The 21732-nt window shown below is 40.0% G+C and overlaps 1 protein-coding gene and 2 long non-coding RNA genes across 9 annotated transcripts in view; 1 reads left to right on the top strand and 2 right to left on the bottom strand.

Moving 5' to 3' along the window:
• Window positions 1–12057, bottom strand: part of LOC109547143 (uncharacterized) — a 40627-nt gene extending 28570 nt beyond the window's left edge. Inside the window, exons 1-3 of one of the 3 annotated variants that reach the window (XR_012331046.1) lie at window positions 11881–12057; window positions 11579–11744; window positions 2670–2769 (exon numbers count right to left, since the gene is read on the bottom strand). This is a non-coding gene — a long non-coding RNA (uncharacterized lncRNA). The other 2 variants (XR_002172862.3, XR_012331045.1) reach the window with 2 other exon arrangements.
• A 62-nt stretch (window positions 12058–12119) lies between these two features.
• On the top strand, window positions 12120–18953 carry LOC109547141 (uncharacterized). Its single transcript, XR_004525839.2, has 3 exons — window positions 12120–12274; window positions 13718–13786; window positions 18850–18953. It is a non-coding gene; the product is annotated as an uncharacterized lncRNA (long non-coding RNA).
• Window positions 18530–21732, bottom strand: part of TRAF5 (TNF receptor associated factor 5) — a 46145-nt gene continuing 42942 nt past the window's right edge. For 4 of the 5 annotated variants that reach the window (XM_073802998.1, XM_073802988.1, XM_073802993.1 and 1 more), the window contains one exon: window positions 18530–21308. In XM_073802998.1, coding sequence (XP_073659099.1) covers window positions 20731–21308 — 578 coding nt within the window. In that variant the 3' untranslated portion in view covers window positions 18530–20730. The remainder of the gene's footprint in view (window positions 21309–21732) is intronic. The other variant, XM_019918375.3, reaches the window with a different exon arrangement.

The following is a 21732-nucleotide window of genomic DNA, read 5'->3' as shown; positions in this document are numbered from 1 at the left end:
TCTATTTTTTCCATCAATTATTAAAAGTAGGATACTGATATTTCCCAACAATTTGAATGGTCTATTTCTCCTTTCAATTCTGTAACTTGTTGTTTCATGTATCTTGGGGCTCTGTTATTAGGTGTATTAGTTTCCTGGGCTGTCATAACAAATTATCAAAAACTAAGTGGCTTAAAACAACAGAAATTTATTCTCTCACAGTTCTGGAAGCCAGAAGTCCAAAATCAGACTTGACAGAGCCAATATTCCCACTGCAGACTCTAGGGATGAACCCTACCTTGCCTCTTCAAGCCTCTAGTGCCCCCACATGTTTCTTAGCTTGGGCACAGCATAACTCGTATCACTGCCTTGGCAGTCACATGGCCTTCTTCCTTATTCATTTATGTATTCCTTCTCCTCTTCTTCTAACACCACCAGTCATTGGATTTAGGTCCCTCCCCCTACCCCATTCCAGTATGATCTTAAATAATTACATCTGCAAAGACTCTGTTTCCAAGTAAGGTCACATTCTGAGGTTCTGGGTGGACCTGAATTTTGGGGAGGATACTATTCAACCCACTTCAGTATGAATACATTTATAATTGTTGTATCTTTCAGATATATATTGATGCTTTTATCATAATGAAATGTCCCCCTTTGTCTCTAGCAATATTTCTAAAAATCTAATTTGTGTTTTATAAGCTTCATAAAATCAATTAAAAGGCATTATATTGTAGCACTATTTACAATAGCCAGGACATGGAAGCAACCTAAGTGTCCATCGACAGATGAAGGGATAAAGAAGATGTGGCACATATATACAATGGAATATTACTCAGCCATAAAAAGAAATGAAATTGAGTTATTTGTAGTGAAGTGGATGGACCTAGAGTCTGTCATACAGAGTGAAGTAATTCAGAAAGAGAAAAACAAATACTGTATGCTAACACATATATATGGAATCTAAAAAAAAAAATGGTTCTGAAGAACTTAGGGGCAGGACAGGAATAAAGATGCAAACGCAGAGAATAGACTTGAGGACACGGGGTGGGCGAAGGGTAACCTGGGATGAAGTGAGAAAGTGACATTGACATATATACACTACCAAATGTAAAGAGCTAGTGGGAAGCAGCCGCATAGCACAAGGAGATCAGCTTGGTGCTTTGTGACCACCTAGAGGGATGGGATAAAGGAGCGTGGGAGGGAGACGCAAGAGGGAGGGGATATGGGGATATATGTATACATATAGCTGATTCACTTTGTTATACAGCAGAAACTAACATAACATTGTAAAGCAATTATGCTCCAAAAAAGATGTTAAAAGAAATAAAAAATTTTTTAAAAAGAGGCATTCTATATCCTTTCATATTCTAGAAGAGATTATTATATATATTATGAAACTCACTTATTCCCTGAAAACCTTAAATAAAAACTAAGTAGAAAATCTGCCTATTAACTTTTTAATAACATTTATAACTTCTATCATGAATAGTCATCTATATGAGTTTTTTCTTAACTTCTTGAGTCAATCTTGGCAATTTAGAGGTAGTACAGTACAGTGTAGTGTTTCTCAATAGAAGTTCTATCTACATTTTGGATGGGTCAATTCTTTATTGTTCAGGACCATCCTCACACTACAGGACATTTAACATTTTGGGTCTTTATTCACTAAATGCCAGTAACTTTCCTCAGTCTTTATAAACACTAAATCACACCCCCTATGCATTTCCGTATGTTCCTTGGGGAGTCATTTGAGAACCAAAGACATAGTAGTTTAGAAAGTGGACTACAGAGCCAGACTTCTTGGGTTTGAGTACAAGCTCTGACACTACTGAACAAAACTTAATTAAGTTACTTGACATCTCTGTATCTCAGTTTCTTTATCTGTAAAATCAGAATAGTAATGATACCTATTTAATTATTATTGTGATGATTAGATTGACAGATGTAAAGTTCTTAAAACAATGGTACATAGTAAGTGTTTGATATTAGCAAGTATTATTCCACAAATTTGTCATCTCAACAAGTTTTTATGTGACAGGGTATTTTTGAAATATTAAGTTTTTTTCACCTGTTAGTTCATTTTTTTCCTTATCCCTCCTCCCATACTCCTTTTAAGCAGCTAGGCAGTTGCGAGCTTGTTGTTTTAGGGAAGGGATAAACCGGGGTAGTAAACAGAAAAAAAGAAGTCTTCTTGAACTTGATTTCTAAAAATGTAAGCCATTATGGAAATAGAGAAGGTTCCATATATAGATAAAATATTTGGGAGAAATATAACTGGAAAGAACTAGACTCAATCTCACCTCCCTAGAACCCCACCCTGAGCTACACCAAGACTAGAAAGAAATTCCCCCAGACTAAGGAAGAAGAGGATATTGTGGGGAAGTAATAAGAATATAGACATTGATAAATCCCCAAAAGACAGGCCCTGTATCCTGATTCACAGAGTACCAGGGAAGTAGTAAAAATCCACACAAATATGAGTAACCTAAGGCAGGGGAAAAGAGAAGCTGTACTCTGAGCCTTGCAGTAGTCACATGATATCAGAGAAGAAATGACTGGGAGGGGAGATTATGCTGACCAAGCTTTAAAGAGGCTTGCATTTAGTACCCCTGCATGGCAGTGAGGAGCAGAATTATGCCCATGCTCCTACATGTGACGTGGATGTAACAGGGAGAGAGCCACCATACCTGAAAGGACTAGGCAGACAGGAATGAAGACATCTCAGTCGCAGATAGTATGGATCAATGACTGAGGACCAGACTGAATGATGGACATCTCAGAAGATACCTGTGTGAACAGATAACATTGAGGACCAGGTGAGTATCTTCCCCTCACCCATTCCTCGGAAACACAAAGACCACCTCCCACCTCCTCACCCCTCTACCTGTCCCCTTCCTTGACTCAAAGGAAGAAATTCCAAACTGGCTGAGATCAGGTTTCCATCCTCTCCAATAAGCTAGGGCTTCAAGAAGAAAATGAGATGAATTATAGAAAAATAAACTTACATTTCCTGTGTAACTGTGTTGTGGACAGATCAATACTCATACCTTAGCATAGTGTTGTTCATATTATTCTCTTTAAGTATTTAGAGCTATGTATCTATTGATCTATATATCCCTGTTTTACTTTTGTTTGTATTTTCTTTATTTTCTTTTTTTTTAGTAGGTTTGTCAAGGTTTGACCATTTTATTGGCATTTTTCAAAAATTCAGCTCTTGGATTAACCTACAGTCTATTTTTCCTGTCTCTTAAAAGTCGCTAAAGGTTTTATCTTTACTTTTTTCTCCTATATTCCTTTCAGTTGTGTTTTAGTTGTTCTTTTTCTAATTTCTTGACTTGAAAGTTCATTTCTTTCATTTTTAAAATAAAAATATTTACTCTAATGAATTAGCTTCTGACTTAGGGGGATACTGTTTTCTGGAATTTGAAAGTTATGTAGAATTAAAATATATGATACAATGGTGTGAAAGTCAGGAGGAGAGTAAAGGAGTCAAAGTGTTCTAAGATCCTTCCCTCATCTAAGTAGAAGTTAAAAGTGCCAACTAACATGAGTCTTTGATAAATCAAGGATGTATGTTATCATTTATAGGATAACCAATATTAAAAGAAACCCAAATTAAAGGAAAAAATGAAATATAAAATATATTAAAAAGAAGGCAAAAAGGAAAAAAATACAAAGTGGGAGAAATAGAAAGTACATAGTATAATGGTAGGTGTAACAGAAATATATCAGTAATTATATTAATTCTTAATGGCCAGATTTTTTAAAAATGAAGAGTGTCAGACTGGATGAGAAAATAAAACCCAACTATATGCTGTTTAAAAGAGACATCTAAAATTAAAAATACAGAAAAGCTGAAAGTAAAAGAATGAAAAAAAATACCAAACAAACATGAACCCCTAATCCCCCCCAAAAGCTGGTGTAGCTATATTATTAGCAGATAAAACTGACTTTAAGGTAACAAATATTACTTGAGATAAAGAAAGTAAATCCATAATAATAAAAGGTAAAATTCACCAGAAGAGTTAGTAATTCAAAATTTAAATATACCTAATAACACAGCTTCAAAATATAAGAAGCAAACATTGCAAAAAAAGTACAAGAAATAGACAAATGCACAATCATAATGAAAGATTTTAAAACACCTTTTGTAATTGGTAGAAAAAGCAGATGAAATACCAGTAAGACAGTAAATGATTTGAACAACCAAATTAAATGTGTTAGACAAGGATACGTTATATTAAAGTATAATAACAACAACCCTAGAATCTCAGCAGTTTGAACACACATTGTATTCACAAACAACACTGTGCGTATCACATTGTGCATACCTTTCAATTTAGCAATTTCATTCTTAGATATGTAATCTAAAGAAATTTACACATAAGCACCAGGAAAAATGTATAACATATTTGTTTGTAATAAAAAAAAATCAGAGACATCCTAAATGTCCATTCATGGGACAATGGATAAATTGTGCTTTATTCAAACAATGAAATATTATACAGCAGTATAAATTTATGAAATACAGCTATATGAAAAGATAAATCATAGAAACAAAATATTTTGTGAAAAATCTAGACACAGAAAACTATATATGATATAATACTATTTTTATAAAGCTCAAAACTAGGCAAACTAAACATAATAATGTTTATAGATACATACATCTGTAATAAAACTACTATCAAGGGACTTTCCTGGTGGCGCAGTTGTTGGAACTCCACACTCTCAATGCAGGGGGCCCGGGTTAGATCCCTGGGCAGGGAACTAGATCCCACATGCATGCTGCGGCTAGGGGCTCACATGCCACAACTAAGGAGCCTGCCTGCTACAACTAAGACCTGGTGCAACCAAGTAAACAAATACATAAATAAATATTTTTTTAAAAAAGCTACTATCAAAATGTACGGGAAGAGGTGACAAAGTTTAGGGAAGCCCTATACATATTCTTTTGTATGCATGTTATTATATTAAATGCATTAACTTTAGAGAAGCAAGTTGGTGATCTATTTCTGTAACATAAGACTGTAGTCTCGGGCTTCCCTGGTGGCGCAGTGGTTGAGAGTCCGCCTGCCGATGCAGGGGACATGGATTCGTGCCTCGGTCCGGGAGGATCCCACATGCCGCAGAGCGGCTGGGCCCGTGAGCCATGGCCGCTGAGCCTGCACGTCCAGAGCCTGTGCTCCACAACAGGAGAGGCCACAACAGTGAGAGGCCCACGTAACGCAAAAAAAAAAACTGTAGTCTTATACATTCATATATACATATCGATTTCATTTATTTCATTCTCTGCAATTGCGAGAAAGAACCTAAGGATATGTAACAAATGTTTAAGAAGGATAACCCCAGGAAAGTGGAATAAAAAGAGTGTGGCCAGCTTCCCTGGTGGTGCAGTGGTTGAGAGTCCGCCTGCCAATGCAGGGGACATGGGTTCGTGCCCTGGTCCGGGAAGATCCCACATGCCGCAGAGTGGCTGGGCCCGTGAGCCATGGCCGCTGAGCCTGCGCGTCCGGAGCTTGTGCTCCGCAACGGGAGAGGCCACAACAGTGAGAGGCCTGCGTACAGAAGAAAAAAAAAAAAAGTGAGGACAGTTTAAGAAACCTCTGGGACAACATCAAGAGTACTAACATTTGCATTATAAGTATCCCAGAAGATGAGAGAAAGGGGCAGAGAACATATTTGAAGACATAATAGCTGAAAACTCCCCTAATCTGAGAAAAGAAACAGACATCCAGGTCCAGGAAGCACAGAGAGTCTCAAAGACGATCAACCCAAACAGGACCACACTAAGACACACTGTAATTAAAATGGCAAAAACTAAATACAAAGAGAGAATAAAAGCAGCATGGGAAAAGTAACAACTTATACACAAGGAAATCCCATAAGGATACCAGTTGACTTTTCAGCAGAAACTCTGCAGGCCAGAAGGGAGTGGCACAATACATTTAAACTGATGGAAAGGAAAAGCCTACAACCAAGAACACTCTGACCAGTAGGCTTTCATTCACATTTGATGGAGAGATCAAAAGCTTTACAGACATGCAAAAACTAAGAGTTCAGCACCACCAAACCAGGTTTACAAGAAACGTTAAAGAGACTTCTTTTAAGTGAAAAAGAAAAGGCCTAGAAACATGACAATTACAAAAGTAAAGATCTCATTAGTAAAGGTAGTAAATCAGCCATGTATAAAACTAATAGGAAGGTTAAAAGACAAAGTAGTAAAATCATTTGCAGTAAGTAGTTAAGGGATACACAAAACAAAAATATGTAAAATATGATGTCAAAAACAGTACACATGGGTGGGGGGAGTAAAATTGTAGGGTTGTTAAAATTCATTTGAACTTAGGAGGTCAGCCATCTAAAACAATCATAGATGATAGACAGATAGATGACAGGTAGGTAGATAGGGTAGACAGAGATCGATTGCTATGTAAATTGTGGGGAATATAGTCAATAACTATGCAATATTTCTGTATGGTGACATATTATAACTAGACTTATTGTGGTGATCATTTTTAAATGTACAGAAATACCAAATCACTATGTTGTGTAACAGGAACTAATGTAGTGTTATAGGTCAATTATTCTTCAAAACCAAATAAACTCTTAGAAAAAGAGATCTGATTTCTGGTTACCGGAGGTGGGAGTGGGGGGAGGGGGAATTTGATAAAGGTGGTCAGAAGGTACAAACTTCCAATTATAAGATAAATAAGTACTAGGGTATAATATACAACATGATAAATATAATTAACACCACTGTATGTTATACACGAAAGTTGTTACCAGAGTAAATCCTAAACTCTCATCACAGAAAAACTTTTTTCTATATTTTAAAATTTTGTGTCTATGTGAAATGATGGATGTTCACTAAACTTATTGTGATAATCATTTCATGATGTATGTAAGCCAAATCATTATGCTGTATACCTTAAATTTACACAGTGCTGTATATCAATTATATCTCGGTACAACTGGAAGAAAAAAAGAGAGAGACCCCATAAATCTCCCTAGCCCCTTCCACCAGTAAGGAACACAGTGAGAAATCAGTTGTCAGTCATGTGCAACCAGGAAGAGGGTCTTACCATAATCCATCCATGACGGCACCCTGCTCTCAGACTTCTAGCCCCTACACTGTCAGAAATAAATGTTTATTATTTAAGAAAAATATCAACTGGTCATATTTGTGTGGGTCTATTTCTGGATTCTATTCTGTTCCATTGGTCTATGTGTCTATGCTTTCACCAATACCACACTGTCTTCATTACTGTAGCTTTATAGTAGTCTTAAAATCAGATTGTTTGAATTCTTCAACTTTGCTATTCATTTGCAAAATATTTTTGCTATTCTGGTTCTTTTACCTTTCCTTATAACTTCATTATTTTTTTTAATTTAAAAAAATTTTATTTATTTTTTGGTTGTGGTGGGTCTTCGTTGCTGTGAGCGGCTTTCTCTAGTTGCAGAGAGCGGGGTCTACTCTGCGTTGCAGTGCATGGGCTTCTCATTGCAGTGGCTTCTCTTGTTGCGGAGCGTGGGCTTCAGATGCTCGGAGTTGTGGCACATGGCTCAGTAGTTGTGACACACAGGCTTAGCTGCTCTGCAGCATGTGGGATTTTCCCAGACCAGGGATCGAGCCGGTGCTCCCTGCATTGGCAGGCAGATTCTTAACCACTGCACCACGAGGGAAGTCCCCTCCTTATATCTTTAGAATCAACTATATCTACAAAAATTCTGCTGGGTTTTATTATTACAATTGCATTAAATGCATATATGAATTTAAGGAGAATTGACATCTTAATTATACTGATTCTTTTAATCCATGAACACAGTATGAACGTTCTTTGATTTCTTTCAACAGTGTTTCATAGTTTTCAGCATATAGATCCTGCACATGTTTTTTTAGGTTTAGACATTACCTAAGTATTACACTTGTGGGGGACGGGAGCAGGTCAGTTTCCAGTTGTTCGCTGCTAGTGTAGAAATATGATTTATTTTTGTATGTTAACCTTTTATCCTGCAACCTCCTAAATTCACTTATTAGCACTAAGAGTTTTACTAGACAATTATGTCACCTGAAAATAGGGACAATTTTATTCCTTCCTTTCCAATCAAAATGCCTTTTCTTTCTTTTTCTTCCTTACTGCAATTGCTAGGATTTCTAGTGAAATATGAAATAGGAGTAGTGAAAACATAATCTTTGTGTGGTTCCTAATCTTGGGGGTTGGAGACATTCAGTCTTTTACCATTTAGTATGATGTTAGTTCTAGGTCTTGTAGATGCCTTTTATCAGATTCCCTGTTACTCCTAGTTCACTGAGTTGTTTTGTTTTGTATTAAACATTGATGTGAAGACAGTTACATCCTTTCTGAAACTTAATGTACACATTCCATTTGTTCGCTGTCTGTAAAAGTACAACATTTTTTAAGATAGAAAAGCATAGATAAATAGTGCCATCTCTTGGAGAGACTACCAAGACCACATCAAATGGTACTGTCCATCCTCACGCTTCACCATCTCTCTGCCATTTCAGCAATGTAGTTTCTCTGATGGGGAGCAAGCAAGACTGCTTGCTCACCAAGTCCAAATCAGGCCAGGCAAAGCTCGACTAGTCAGAAGCTCCAGTCACTGAGTCCTCTTATGAAGCAAGTCACACCAGCTGGTCCTCTGGGTCACAGATGGAGGACGTTTCTACAGCTATTAAAGAACCAATGACCTCTATCTGGATAAGACTCTGGGGCTCAAAGTATGATTTTTCTCATCTTGGTTGAACAGAAAAAAATGTGTTTTTTTTTTTTCTTAAGGAATACAGGTGAACCTGTCAGGTTCATGGCGAATTTTGTCAGTTGGTTTTTTGTTTTGTTTTGTCTTGCATCTATTAATAGGATCAAGTAGTTTTTCTTGTTTAGTCTGTTAATATGGTGTATTACACTAATTGATTTCAAATGTTGAGCAAGCCTTGAACTCCTGGGATAAATGACACTCAGTCAAAAGTATTTTTCTTTTTATATGTAGCTGAATTCAATTTGCTAATTTTTTTTTGAGGATTTTTGCATCTTTGCTCATGAGGGATATTGATTTGGTTTTCTTTTTGTGCTGTTTTTATCTGGTTTTGGTATCAGGTAATGCTGGCTTCATAAAATGAGTGGGGAAGTTTTCCTTCCTCTTCTATCTTCTGGAAATGCTTGTGTAAAATGGCTATTATTTTGTTCTTAAATGTTTGGTAAAACTTGCCAGTGAAACTATATGGATCTGGAGCTTCCTTTTTTTTTTTTTAAGGTTTTTAAATACCAATTCAGTTTCTTTAATAGTTATAAAGCTATTCAGCCTGTCTATTTCTTCTTGAGTGAGTTTTGGTAGTTTTGATAGTGGTCCATTTCATCTGAGTTGTTGAATTTGTGAGTATAGTGTTGTGTGTAGAATTCCCTTATTATGCTTTTTGGTGTCCATCATCAGTAGTGATATCTCCTCTTAGAGCACGTATGTTATAGGAATGACCTAATAAAAAACTGAAGACAAAGTAGAGAATGGATGTATCTGCAGCTGTACAGACCTCAAACCTTGTTATCATTGACTCTTTCCTGTCTTTACCCAATTCCATATCCAGTCAGATACCAACTCCTCTTGATTTGTCTTTGCCAATTTCCCCCATTCCCTTACTGCTTGGCACTGTCCTTAAATACTTCTGAATTACCTACATTATTCTACCTGCCACCTAACTAGTCTTACTGCCTTTCTCCACTTTAATTCACCCTTCATACTGCTGCCAGACTTATCTTCTTAAACCTCCAATGGTTCCCCACTGCCTATAAGATAAACGCCCTCCACAGCTGGCTTAGCCTTGCCTTTTGAACTGCAGTTCATTTTATCTCCCTAAATCAGGGTTTTTTAACCCATAGGCTTTGGAGGGAAGAGGTGGGTCATGAATCTCCTAAAAATTGAGTATAAAACGATGTATAAATGTGAAATTTATTTCCAGAGCAAGGTCTACAGCCCTTATCAGATGTTCAGAGTGCTAAGAGAAATCTTCAAACTAATCTCCATCTCTACTATAATGTATCAAGAACACACTATACAGCCTCTCCAACAGTTCCCACTTCAGTACAAAGTGAACAATCATTTCTGAATTTAGATTCACACACTTTTAATAATCTCCCCTAACAATAACATTTTACAGATAAGGAAACAAGTATAGCACTTAAACTCTTTTGTCCAAAGTTACTTCTGTAGAATTTGCTTTCTGTGCAAATGATTTAGTGTTTATCTGCTATTTTCTTGGACTTTTTATGAATAAATGTCATATGTCTCCTTGAGGTCAGGAACTAAAGTTCTTTGAAACTGCAATTATCTTTATTATCTTACAAAAACTAGCTGCTCAAATGTTTGCTGAGAACAGTGGTCATGATAATGACAGTCACACTGAGGCAGGGGAGAAAGGCTGATTAATGAGTACATACTGGGTTAAGAGTACATTTTTAAGTAAGGAGGCATAAGCACACACTGGGGATGTGTAAACTCAGAGCTTACATGCCTGATAAAATGGAACACTCAAGGGTCTGAGTGAGAAGCTCTGAAAAAGTTCTTAAGAGGTCAAATTTCCATAAATTGGGATCTTCTAGACCAGGGGTCCCCAAACCAGTACTGGTCCCTGGCCTGTTAGGAACCAGGCCGCAGAGCAGGAAGTGAGCAGCAGAGGGCAAAGAAGCTTAATCTGTATTTACAGCCGCTCCCGATCGCTCGCATTACCGCCTGAGCTCCGCCTCCTGTCAGATCAGCAGGGTGTTAGATTCTCATAGGAGAGCGAACCCTACTGTGAACTGCGCACGCGAGGAATCTAGGTTGCACGCTCTTTATGAGAATCTAATGCCTGAAGAGCTGAGGTGGAGCTGAGGCCATCCCATCACCCCCAGATGGGACCTCTAGTTGCAGGAAAACAAGCTCAGGGCTCCCACTGATTCTGCATTATGGTGAGTTGTACAATTATTTCATTATATATTACAATATAATAATAATAAAAATAAAGTGCACAGTAAATGTAATGCACTTGAATCATCCCGAAACCATCCCCCACCCCATCCCCCGTCCTTGGAAAAACTGTCTTCCACAAAACCGGTCCCTGGTGCCAAAAAGGTTGGGGACCACTGTTCTAGACAGCATTCAGAAAAAAAATTCCTCAGGAGAAGCAACGAAAAGGGGGATGCAAAGGATTGGGGAAGGATGAAGGGGTGACTGCACCAGCTTTGGAGCGAGCTACAAAATGGATTCAAATTTCAACTCCATCCCACGCAAACTACGTCACCTCCAGCAAATTAACTTTTCTGTGCCTCAGTTTCCTCATTTGTATCTACTTAAGGATTGTTGCGATGATTAAATAAAAGAATGCGTGTCATTTACGTCAGGATCCTACTCTTAACGCATTCTTTCCTTAACTGCTGCAATTATTTAATGAGAAAAGGGTTTTTAGAGGGGAATAGGGGCGCCGCGCTGAGAGGGCTGGTCCTTGGTAACCGATTTTCGTTAGAAGATGAAAGATTTTGAAGCAGAAAGTAAGTGTATATCCCCGAGGCAGGTGGGGAAGAAGTGATGGTGGGCGCATTACCATGGTGTGTAACTGCGGGGCCGTCACTATGGCAGGACGAGGAAGGGCTGAGACGAATGTCAGACCAAGAACACACCCTCCAGTGTACAGGTGAGAGGTCGGCGCCCGTTTAAGATCAACGAAGCGTTCATGAGAAAGGACACATCTTCTCGGGAAACCTCGAGCGCTGGGAGTGGTAGCGGACAGAACTGGAGTCACCCGGACGCCAGGGAGGGACTTCATAGGGGGGTTAAGGGAGGAGGGTAAGAAAATGCCGGCGCGGCCTCTTTCTAGCCGCAGCTCCGACTGGGACCGTCACTTACTGGAAACTGCGAGGGAAACGACCTTTCTGGGCTGCCTCAGCAGCCCCGGCCCGCAGGTGCTGAGGAACCAGGTCAGCCAGCGCCTCGGAGCCAGACGCCCGTCCCCGCTCTGGTACGCCAGGTGGGACCTGCGACGCCTCGGGTCGCGGATGCGTCAGCCGACCGGAAACGCCCGGGCCGCGACACGAGGTGGGCGGAGCCGACGTGGTTCTTCCGGCCGCGCGGTTTTCCGCGGGGGATGCGGGTAGCCGGGTGGCTTTCAGTCACGGTTTGACTCTTCGCTGAGCGCTTTCACACACGTCACGAACCTCAAAGCAGGGCCAGATTCTGTAACAGATTGTCACCAAATGGCAGCGTTTTCCCGCAACTTGTTTGAGATTCCATTTCAAATTCGGTAATAGATGTCGCCAAATGGCAAAGTTTTCGGTAGACTAATTTGCCCAGATTTGATACTTGTGCAATATGGAGACTTACCATTGAGCAAGGTGGTTATTTCTCCGTCGATTCAAGTGTTCCTTTGTTATTCAGGTGAAGGCTTGCAGTTTTCTTGGTGTTTTGCAACATTTCCTTTTAGGTTTTTCCCTAGCGGTTTGGATGCTGTTCTAGTTTGTTTGCTCTTCCTAGTGGACTATTATTATACCCCAGGATAATTTGTTTTTTTGGTATATTGATCTATGTGTTCACCTCGCTGAACCTTTGTATTTTTAAGAATTCTCTTGGATTTTGTAGGTGAGCATTTATGTGTAAATAACAATTTGGGCTTTTTCCTGGAATCCAGTACAGCGCTGTAGTAGCCTCAAGTGTACTTTATTGTTATCAGAAATTATTTGGATTGCATCCTACGTTTTGTTCATAATGTTTTCTAAAGGTTTGTGGTAGATACCTCTTTAAAAAATTACGGCATTTGGTTCTTTTCCTAGATTGTCAAGTTGTTTGTTTCTTAAAATCAGAAATGGGTATTGAGAATTACCAAGTACTTTCAGTATTAGTTTTAGAGATGATCATACAGCTTTTCTCCATTACTCTACAACAACAGAACTACAGTAATAGATTTTCTAATGTTGAGCCATCCTTACAATCCTAGTTCTTCCATTACATTGCTGGATGCAATTTGCTGTGTATTTAATTTAGGATTTTTTTTCTATATTCATAAGTGAGATTGGCCTCTGGTTTTCTTTAGTTGTCTAGTTTTGATATCAGTTTCTGCTAGGTCTCAAAATGAATCAGTCAGGTTAAGTTTTTATATGACCTGGAATAGACGTAGCATGTGAATGATTTGTTACTTACATTTTGAAGAACTCATCTTTAAAGCCATCTGGAAGTGGTGCCTTTTAAGGGATAAATTTTTTTTTTCCTGGAAAAGTATCTGTTACATCTACATTTTCAAATTTAGTATAAAATTGTCCGTGGTATTATTAACATTTTTTTGATCTCATATTGTTAATTCATTCCTACATATTTTATTGGAGTCTTTTTTTCCTTCAGATTTATTGAACCAATTTTTGATTTTATTAATAACTTCTGTCTTAGAAGTTTTTTCTCTTTCATTAATATATGCCTTCATTAAGTTCTTCCTTCTTATTTCTCTGGTTTATTCTGTTCTTTCTGTAGAATCTTGAGTTGAAAGCTTATTTTCTTTAAAATGTTTAATATGAAATATTAACAAACATGTATAAAGTTACAGGGAATAATATAAAGAACACTTATATACCAGCCACCTAACTATTGCGTTTTAGCATTTTTCCCATATTTGCTTCAGATTTTAGTATTACCTATTCAGTTAGAGCCCCCTGTGAACCCTTCTGCAATCTCATTCTCCCTTTCTTCTTCCCCAAAGGTAACTCCTTCCCTGGATGTGGTATCTGCCATTCTCATGAAAGCTTTTATACATGCTATATATAGCTATGTAAGTAACATATAGTATTGTCTCATGTGCTTTTTAAACCTAACATAAATGATAGCATTGTGTAACTTTGTTTTGTCACCAAAATTATATTTGTGAAAGTTATCCATGTTGATTCATGTAGTTCTAGTTTTTTCATCTTAAGTGCTGAATAGTATTCCATTGTATGACTATAAAGCAATTTATCCATTCTCCTTTTGCTAGTAATTTAATGATTACTGATTTTTGCCATTATGGTACAAGTTAATTCTTGTACACATCTTATTGGGCACATGGCAAGAATTTTCGGTTATATGTCTGGAAATGGAATTGCAAGGTGGAAGGGTTTGCACAGCTCAGCTTTATTTGATATTGCCAAATTGTTCTCCGGAGCTGGTACCAATTTACCCTTCCACCAGCAAGGTGGGAGAGTTTCCGTTGCTCCACATCCATGCTGTGCCTTGTTTCTTTGGGGTTCCCCCCGCCAAGTTTTTCACTATTACAGACAGTGCTGGTGGTAAACTCTCTTGTATGTGTTTTCTGGTACGAGTGTGCAAGAGTGTCTCTGAATATATACCTAGTAAAGGAGTTGTTAGCTCTGCTTTGTTTTAGATTAATATTTAAAAGCATATACATGTGTCCCCCATATTTGAGGCATTTCCTCTTTTAATAGTAAAATTTCAGTCATTCTTATTTATGTTTAATAAAGTTGGGTTTGGGTTTAATTCTAACTTGTTTTATCTATGTATCATGCTTCCTGTTGTTGTCTTCTCTTTTCTGTCTTTGGTTTGATAAAGTTTCTTTTTCCAATTTTTTTTCTCTAGAGTGGTTTGGAAGTTATACATTCGGTCTTTATTCAAGTGGTTACTCTTATTATATAGTAACTCATTTAAATTATATTTTTATAGAAGCATGTAGAGTTAATCAGTACCCCTATGAGGCAGTCTTGCATAGTAAGAGTGGAGCCTCTGAAGCGAGCCTACCTGGATTCAGATCCTGGCTTTACCACTTATTAGCTGCGTAACCTAGAGCTTATTACATAACCTCTCTGTGTCCATTGCCTCTCTGTAAACATGGATAAAACAGCATATACCCCAGAAGATTGCTGCAAGGATTCGCATGTTTGTTTGTTTTTAAATTAATTAATTTTTATTTTTGGCTGCGTTGGGTCTTCGTTGCTGCATGTGGGCTTTCTCTAGTCGCGGTGAGCAGGCGCTACTCTTTGTTGTGGTGCATAGGCTTCTCACTGAGGTGGCTTCTCTTGTTGTGGAGCACAGGCTCTAGGTACACAGGCTTCAGTAGTTGTGGCACACGGGCTCAGTAGTTGTGGCTCGCGGGCTCTAGAGCTCAGGCTCAGTAGTTGTGGCGCACGGGCTTAGTTGCTCTGCGGCATGTGGGATCTTCCTGGACTAGGGCTCGAACCCATATCCCCTGCCTTGGCAGGCGGATTCTTAACCACTGCGCCACCAGGGAAGCCCTCGCGTGTTAATATACATTGGGTGTGTAGAATTCTTAGGACAGTGCCTAGCACATAACACACAGCTCTCTCCAATCACCAGTTTTTTTTCCATCTGTGAAATGGGCATCACACCTGCCTAGCAGATTTGTTACAAAGATTCAGTGCATTAGTGTTCATATACAATTCAGTTTAATACACTGAGCATCTTTTAAATTAGACATGCTTTTTGGCTTCGAGGAGTTTGTGATCTAGTAAGGACACAGACCTGTGAACAACTGCAGGATGGTGTAAACTTAATACTCTCCCCATGTCCTCTCTTGTCCCCTTCTTATCTATGCGCTACATAGAGCAGTTTTTTAGAACACGTCAGTCAGGTCATGCGATCCCCTGCCCACGTCAGGTCAACTTTCATTGCACTTCACATAAATCACAAACTCCTCAGCATGACTTCAGCACTAGATTCTGGGCCCTGCCTCCTCTTCTAACCTTATCTAGTGCCACTGTCCCCTCTTCTAATGGACTCCCACCACACTGGCCTATCTTCAGTTCCTTAAACCAATTCTTTTATTCCTCAGTGCACTCTGCCCCGAATTCTCATCCCACCTGCTCCTCCCACGGCTCACTCGTCTTTCAGGTCTCAGCTTGGTTTAGTCAGGCTTAGTTACAAACAACACAGTGCACTCTAGCTGCTACAGGGGCTTTATTAATATAATGTCGCCCACAGAAGCTCCAGGAAGACCAGAGGCCAGATGCAGGTACAGCAAAGCCAGGTATGATACCCAAACACACTAGAGGCACTAGTGAAAATCCACCGCTGCGGCCACTTGACACCAAACCCGCAGCTTCTATAAACACAACCTACAGAAATAAGGACTGGGTTCCAGGAGCTCTGCCTCTGGTCTACTCACCACTGGGAAGTCAGAGTCTGGCACATTTCTTTCTTCATCTTGCAAATCTTCTTCCAACAAAAAGTTGAATCTTTGCAACTTCATCTTTCAAGTTGAAGTTCTGCATGACTGTGCCTGATTGGTGGGGACTGGGCCACATTCCTGTGCTGCAAAGGAGGGCAAGGAGGCAAGTTTCCTCACAGGAAATGGCTCAGATTTTATAAGGGTGTTCAAAAGTGCCAAGCGTCCAGGAAGCATGTCACATGAGCACCGAATATCATGTGACCTCAGCATAAAGACTTCCCCAACAACCCAAAGTATGTACATGTTCTCCCCACCTGGCACCATTACTCTTTCACTGGAGTCTGTCATTTTCTTCAAGGCATTGATCACAACTTATATTGTTATATACTTATTTGTAATCCTGGAGCCAGAGTCTAATGTCCACGTGGAGCTGTATTCTAGCAAGTGTAACTCAAACAGCCAAAAATAATACAAACATGTATTTTAGTCTTTAACGTGGGTCTCTTGGAAGAATAAAAGCATCAAACAGGCTCCAGGTCACAATTGCCAACAGTTCCCATAGGAACTGCTCTTTTCTCTCTTTGATTCTCCCCAATCCTTATGTGGATTGGTTTAGCTTGTCTTCATAAATTTTGCCCCTAGGGCTCTCCCTTCAAATGTTTTTTGCCTATTCTTCTACTTTGCATCACAGACACTCAGAATGGTCTGAGACATACATGTTTCTCAGGAGAAAGAAGTTAGGAGGCAAAGTCTATCAGAGGCAGCTGGGAACATGCGCACAGTGAGCGTTTTGGTTCACCGCTGTAGTGACCGCCAGATTATGTTTTATGAGGACAAGGACAGTATCTGTTCTATTTGTACCTAACGTAAAATCTGATACAAATATAGTCAATTAACATTTGTTTTCTGGAAAAAAGAACAGTGCAGGAACTGAGTTATAGACAAGCAAGTATACAGCCCCGAGCAGGGGCTCTTGGCCTAGTGGAGGGTAGGGGTTGAGTGCAGGGGCTAGTTTGAGAAGGCATCCTGGAGGAGGTGAGGCCAAAGAAGAATCTTAAAGGGCAAGAATTCACCAGGCAAAGGAGGAGGTGAGGATAGAGAAGAGTATTCTAGGTAAAAATGTACCACAAGCACTAATGTCAGAACGGCTTAGAATGCTATTGCTAAAAGCCAAGTAGGACTGTCAGGAGGTGAGGCTGGAGAGGCAGAAGCAGGCATGCAGGGCCTTGCCCACCACACCAAGGAGGCTGGGCTTTGTCCTGTGGGTGATGGAGCCACAGTGGGTGGGGTGAGGTGGAGAGTCACCCTCAGATTTTCTTTGTAGACATTACTGGGTGTCAGTGTGAGGTTGGATCTGAAAGAGGCAAAAGAAGAAAACAGGGAGAATAGTTGTGAAGCAAAAACTGTAGGCCAGCAAATAGGGCAGTAGTAGGCAGTAGGGATAAGAGTAGTAGGAATAGTTTTAAGAAATTATTTGGAGGTCCCGTTGGCATACTGGGTGGGTGACTGGATGGGGAAAGTGAGGGGGGATTCATAGTGTCCGGACTCTGGCTTGGATGCTGACGTCACTAACTGGGGTGGTAGAAACGGGAGGAGTCACAGGCTGAGAGTGGTGGGGAGACTGGGAAGATCTTCAGTTCAGTTTTGGTGAAGTGTACTTGAAAGTACCTGTGGGACTTCCATGCTTAGATGTTCAGCAGGTACTTGGATATAGGGGTCTGCAGCTTAAGGCAAAGGCCAGGGTCAAAGATACAGACGGAGGAGGGAGCAGCCTGGGGGAGATAATGAGTTCAGGAGTGCTGGGGGTGGTGCCCTGGGAGCGACTGCTATTCTCAGGGTGGCATTTGGCCCTGCTGACATTCAGTTCCCTTCCCACCTCCCTTGGTACTTCTTTAACCTCTGACCTCTTCTCCAAATGCTTTGCAGATTCCTCTTCCTCCTCCCTAAAGTGTGGTGTTCCCAGGGGATTCCACCACCAGGTCCTCTATTGTGCATCCATCAAAGCTTTATCTCCAGCCCAGAATTCTTATGTAAGATTAAGACCGATGTCTGCAACCACTTTCAAGAGAAAAGAGGTAGTTGCAGTGTGGACCGATTGTCCAAGGGCCATCACAAAGGGTTCGTGGCTCTGTGTCCCATTTCTGTGCACTCAAGACTGGCACTTGGAATTGACCCTGTGACTATTTCTTGTTTCTCTGAAATCATCACATCTGGAGACCAGAGGTTAGAATTCAGATCTGTTAAGGTGCATTAGTATGTACCCCACCTCCCCACCCTATTTGAATCCTGCACATACCTTTCTCAAGGTTGTTGACTCCCCTTTTATGCCTAGTGTATTGTTTTCTTTTCATCAGGAACTGAAATCAGACGAAAATGGAAATACAAATTTAAATCTTACAGATACAGAATAAAAATAACCGTTCAGATCATTAAAAAGGAAAAATAAGTTTCCATGGCTCGACTTCCTTAAAACAAAATTCACAACTCTTATTTTGTGAGAAAGAAGTGCTTTTTATTTCAGAATACCTTGTTTTGTGTTCACTGTTTCAATGATGAAGGGACTCTGAACTCATAAGGCAAACCATGCCATGACTTACATTTTTTATGTAGAGAAGTTGGTTAAAGCACAAAATCAGTATTTTGATAAATTTGCTTTTTAAACTGTTTTTCACATCAAAGACTTAAAACTAGTTACAACAGTGTGATCTGTTCCTCAGGAACACAAGGATGACTTTGGACTTGATGAGAAACATTGAAAACAAGCACACAGCGCCACCTGCGTCCAGCTCTGGGGTCTAGAGAAACACTTCCTGAGTTTGTCTGAGGGAATGTGCTGACCGTCAGCTGTACCCCAGTTCACCAGCAGATTCAGGGTAGTTCTTTAGCAGATTTCTATTGTGAACCTAGGTCTTTGAATTTAACCCTTTGGGAAGATTTGTGCAGTATGAGTCTTTGGTATCTTGGAAATTTCACAGGAGAGATGAAGAAAGTTCCATTTATTCCAGAAGCCACTGGTGTAAATCATATGCTTCTGTGAGGTCAACTGATCAAGAGTTTTAAGGTGTGTGGTCATCACCCGAGTGAGCAGCTTGCCCTTGCACGCTCAAGGGAGCCAGCTGAGTGTCGGCCATGCTCGGTGGCATAACAAGAGTTAGGGCTCAGGAAAACTGGGTAGTTTCTTGTTAAGCTCAGGCTTATCAAGAGTCAGAAGGACTCAGGTAGACTTGTATTTACACTCCCAGACCCATACAGATAGATGTAGAAGAACACGATCATTTCTGTTCTTCACAAAGTACTCAGGACTTCGACAAGAAACATCACAAGTTTACATAAATGCCCATTTTCATATCAATTTATGAATTCAAAATTCCTCTCAAAAAGAATAGGAGATACTGCTTTTAGCCATCAATTTCGGATGGGAATACGAACACCCATAGGAAATTGTAATGGTGTTCTCGTTTTAAATTCCTCTTATCCATTTTTGACATTTTCTTCTCCATCATATACTAAATTCTGCCCATCCTCATATTAATTTACTATTCTTACCAAATACCTTTAAACTATTTGTATACATGTACATATATTTATTAAGTTGAATCTTACGAAACTCATAACATTTGATCATTTTGTTTGAAAATGTTTTTTTCATGTGCTTGAACCTAATAAAATCTGAACTTTAGCTGGATGGCTGTACCTCCTTATGTATAAACTATGCCGTGCTTTCTGCTTTACTTCAACAGGGGGAATGAAAATGCTTACTCTATTCACCACTTCTTATGCATCCTTGCAAAACTGTGCTTGCTGACTCCTGGTAAACTTCATGAAAATATTAAAGGTGTAGTAATTTCCACAAATACAGTATATAACCAGAAAAAGTCTGGTCCAAACTGGGCAGATTGAAGTACATTACCCATCTACCTAACTGGAATAGCCTATCCTAAAAGATAGTTTTTGCAGGCTTACGGTCAGGTCTAGAATCAAAAGGTCAAATATAAAATACCAAAGCATGGGGCTTCCCTGGTGGCGCAGTGGTTGAGAGTCCGCCTGCTGATGCAGGGGACATGGGTTTGTGCCCCAGTCCGGGAAGATCCCACATGCTGCGGAGCGGCTGGGCCCGTGAGCCATGGCTGCTGAGCCTGCGTGTCCGGAGCCTGTGCTCTGCAACGGGAGAGGCCACAACAGTGAGAGGCCCACATACCAAAAAAAAAAAAAAAAAAAAAAAAAAAACCCAAAGCATTTTCAACTGGAAATTCTACTTCTGTGTCCTCAATGACATTTAATATTATAGAGGGCCCACCCTGAGACCCCACACTAAGCACCAGTAAAAGAGGTATGCCCCAGACCTTACCTTTAAGAAAATTAACATCTTTCAAGAGATATAAAAATATAAATAATGAGAAGATATTCTAAGCATTGTCAGTTTCAAACTGGGACAGAATAAAATGTAAAAAGAAGACAGCACTTGAGAAATCTCAAAATGACTTCAAACATTAAGGGCAAAGAGCCAAATACAAGTGTGTGTCGAGCCTACATTCAGTCACTACATTAACCAAAGGTTCTGGATTCAAGGAGTCCTTTTATCACCCCAGAAGCAGTGATTAGAGATCCTCCAGGTCAGTTAGATCCACAGCCACTTTCAAGAACAGGGTGTCATCTTTAATGTAGGTGTTCTTGGCATTCTCCAAAGTGGAATGAGCCACGAAGCGTGGACAGCCAGAGGCAATGTTCATTTCCCCATCGGGTCTTTTAAAGCTGCTGCTATTGGGGTCAGCCTTGAAGGTCTCCATAATGTGGTTCCTTTTGCCACTTTGGTCCAAAAGCATCAGGGTCACCCTCTGCCTGAATGGCCACTGCAACAGTGAGTCAAACTCCCCTCGCATCACCACAAAGTACAACGACAGATGCGTCCCCTTCCCGGACCCGTCCCCATTCAGGTACGCTCTAGCGCAGAGCCTGTAGCCACACCGGCTGGTGTAGAAGGGCTGGCTGAAGATGGATACTGTGTGTCCGTCCAGCGCCTCCTTCTTCTTCAGCTTGTAGTCTGTGACCTTCCAGATGAGCTTTCCGTTATAGCAGGCACTTTCTAGCAGCTTAAATCGCTCTTCGTTTTTATTCAGCTGTGCTTTATGAATATTAATGTGGGCATCATGTTTGTTAGTCTCCCCTTCCAAAACAACTGCAAGGAAAAAAAGACTCTGAAGGCCTTAAAGTTGTCTTTAAAATTTGCCCAAAGAGGAATTTTGTTATCCGAAGAGAACCAAGAAAATTCTGACATCCCAAAGATGAACTGAATTCAATGTCCACCAATGGACAATTCCTATTAATAATATCAACTCCGTGATTCTTGTGTCTTGGCAAGATTGGCACCAAGAAAACCCAAATGCGTCCTCTTGATCTGAGGCTCACCAAAGTGTTGAGAAGATGCACTCTGTACTGAGCTAGCGGGCATCTGCATGGTAAGCCCCACAGCTTTCTAATGGGAAGGCTTTGAAACAGCCAAGCCTGTCTCTTTTTCTATACTTAAAACAATGTTCCCACCACATCTTTCCCCTTCTCATTTTTGTCTACTCTCCTTAAAAAACCATCACTCCCTGTTCTTG

This window comes from Tursiops truncatus, chromosome 1, assembly GCF_011762595.2.
Source record: "Tursiops truncatus isolate mTurTru1 chromosome 1, mTurTru1.mat.Y, whole genome shotgun sequence".
In the NCBI taxonomy this organism is placed as follows: domain Eukaryota; kingdom Metazoa; phylum Chordata; class Mammalia; order Artiodactyla; family Delphinidae; genus Tursiops; species Tursiops truncatus.
The sequence above is the reverse complement of the archived record's forward strand: the minus strand, read 5'-3'. Positions and strand labels throughout refer to the sequence as shown.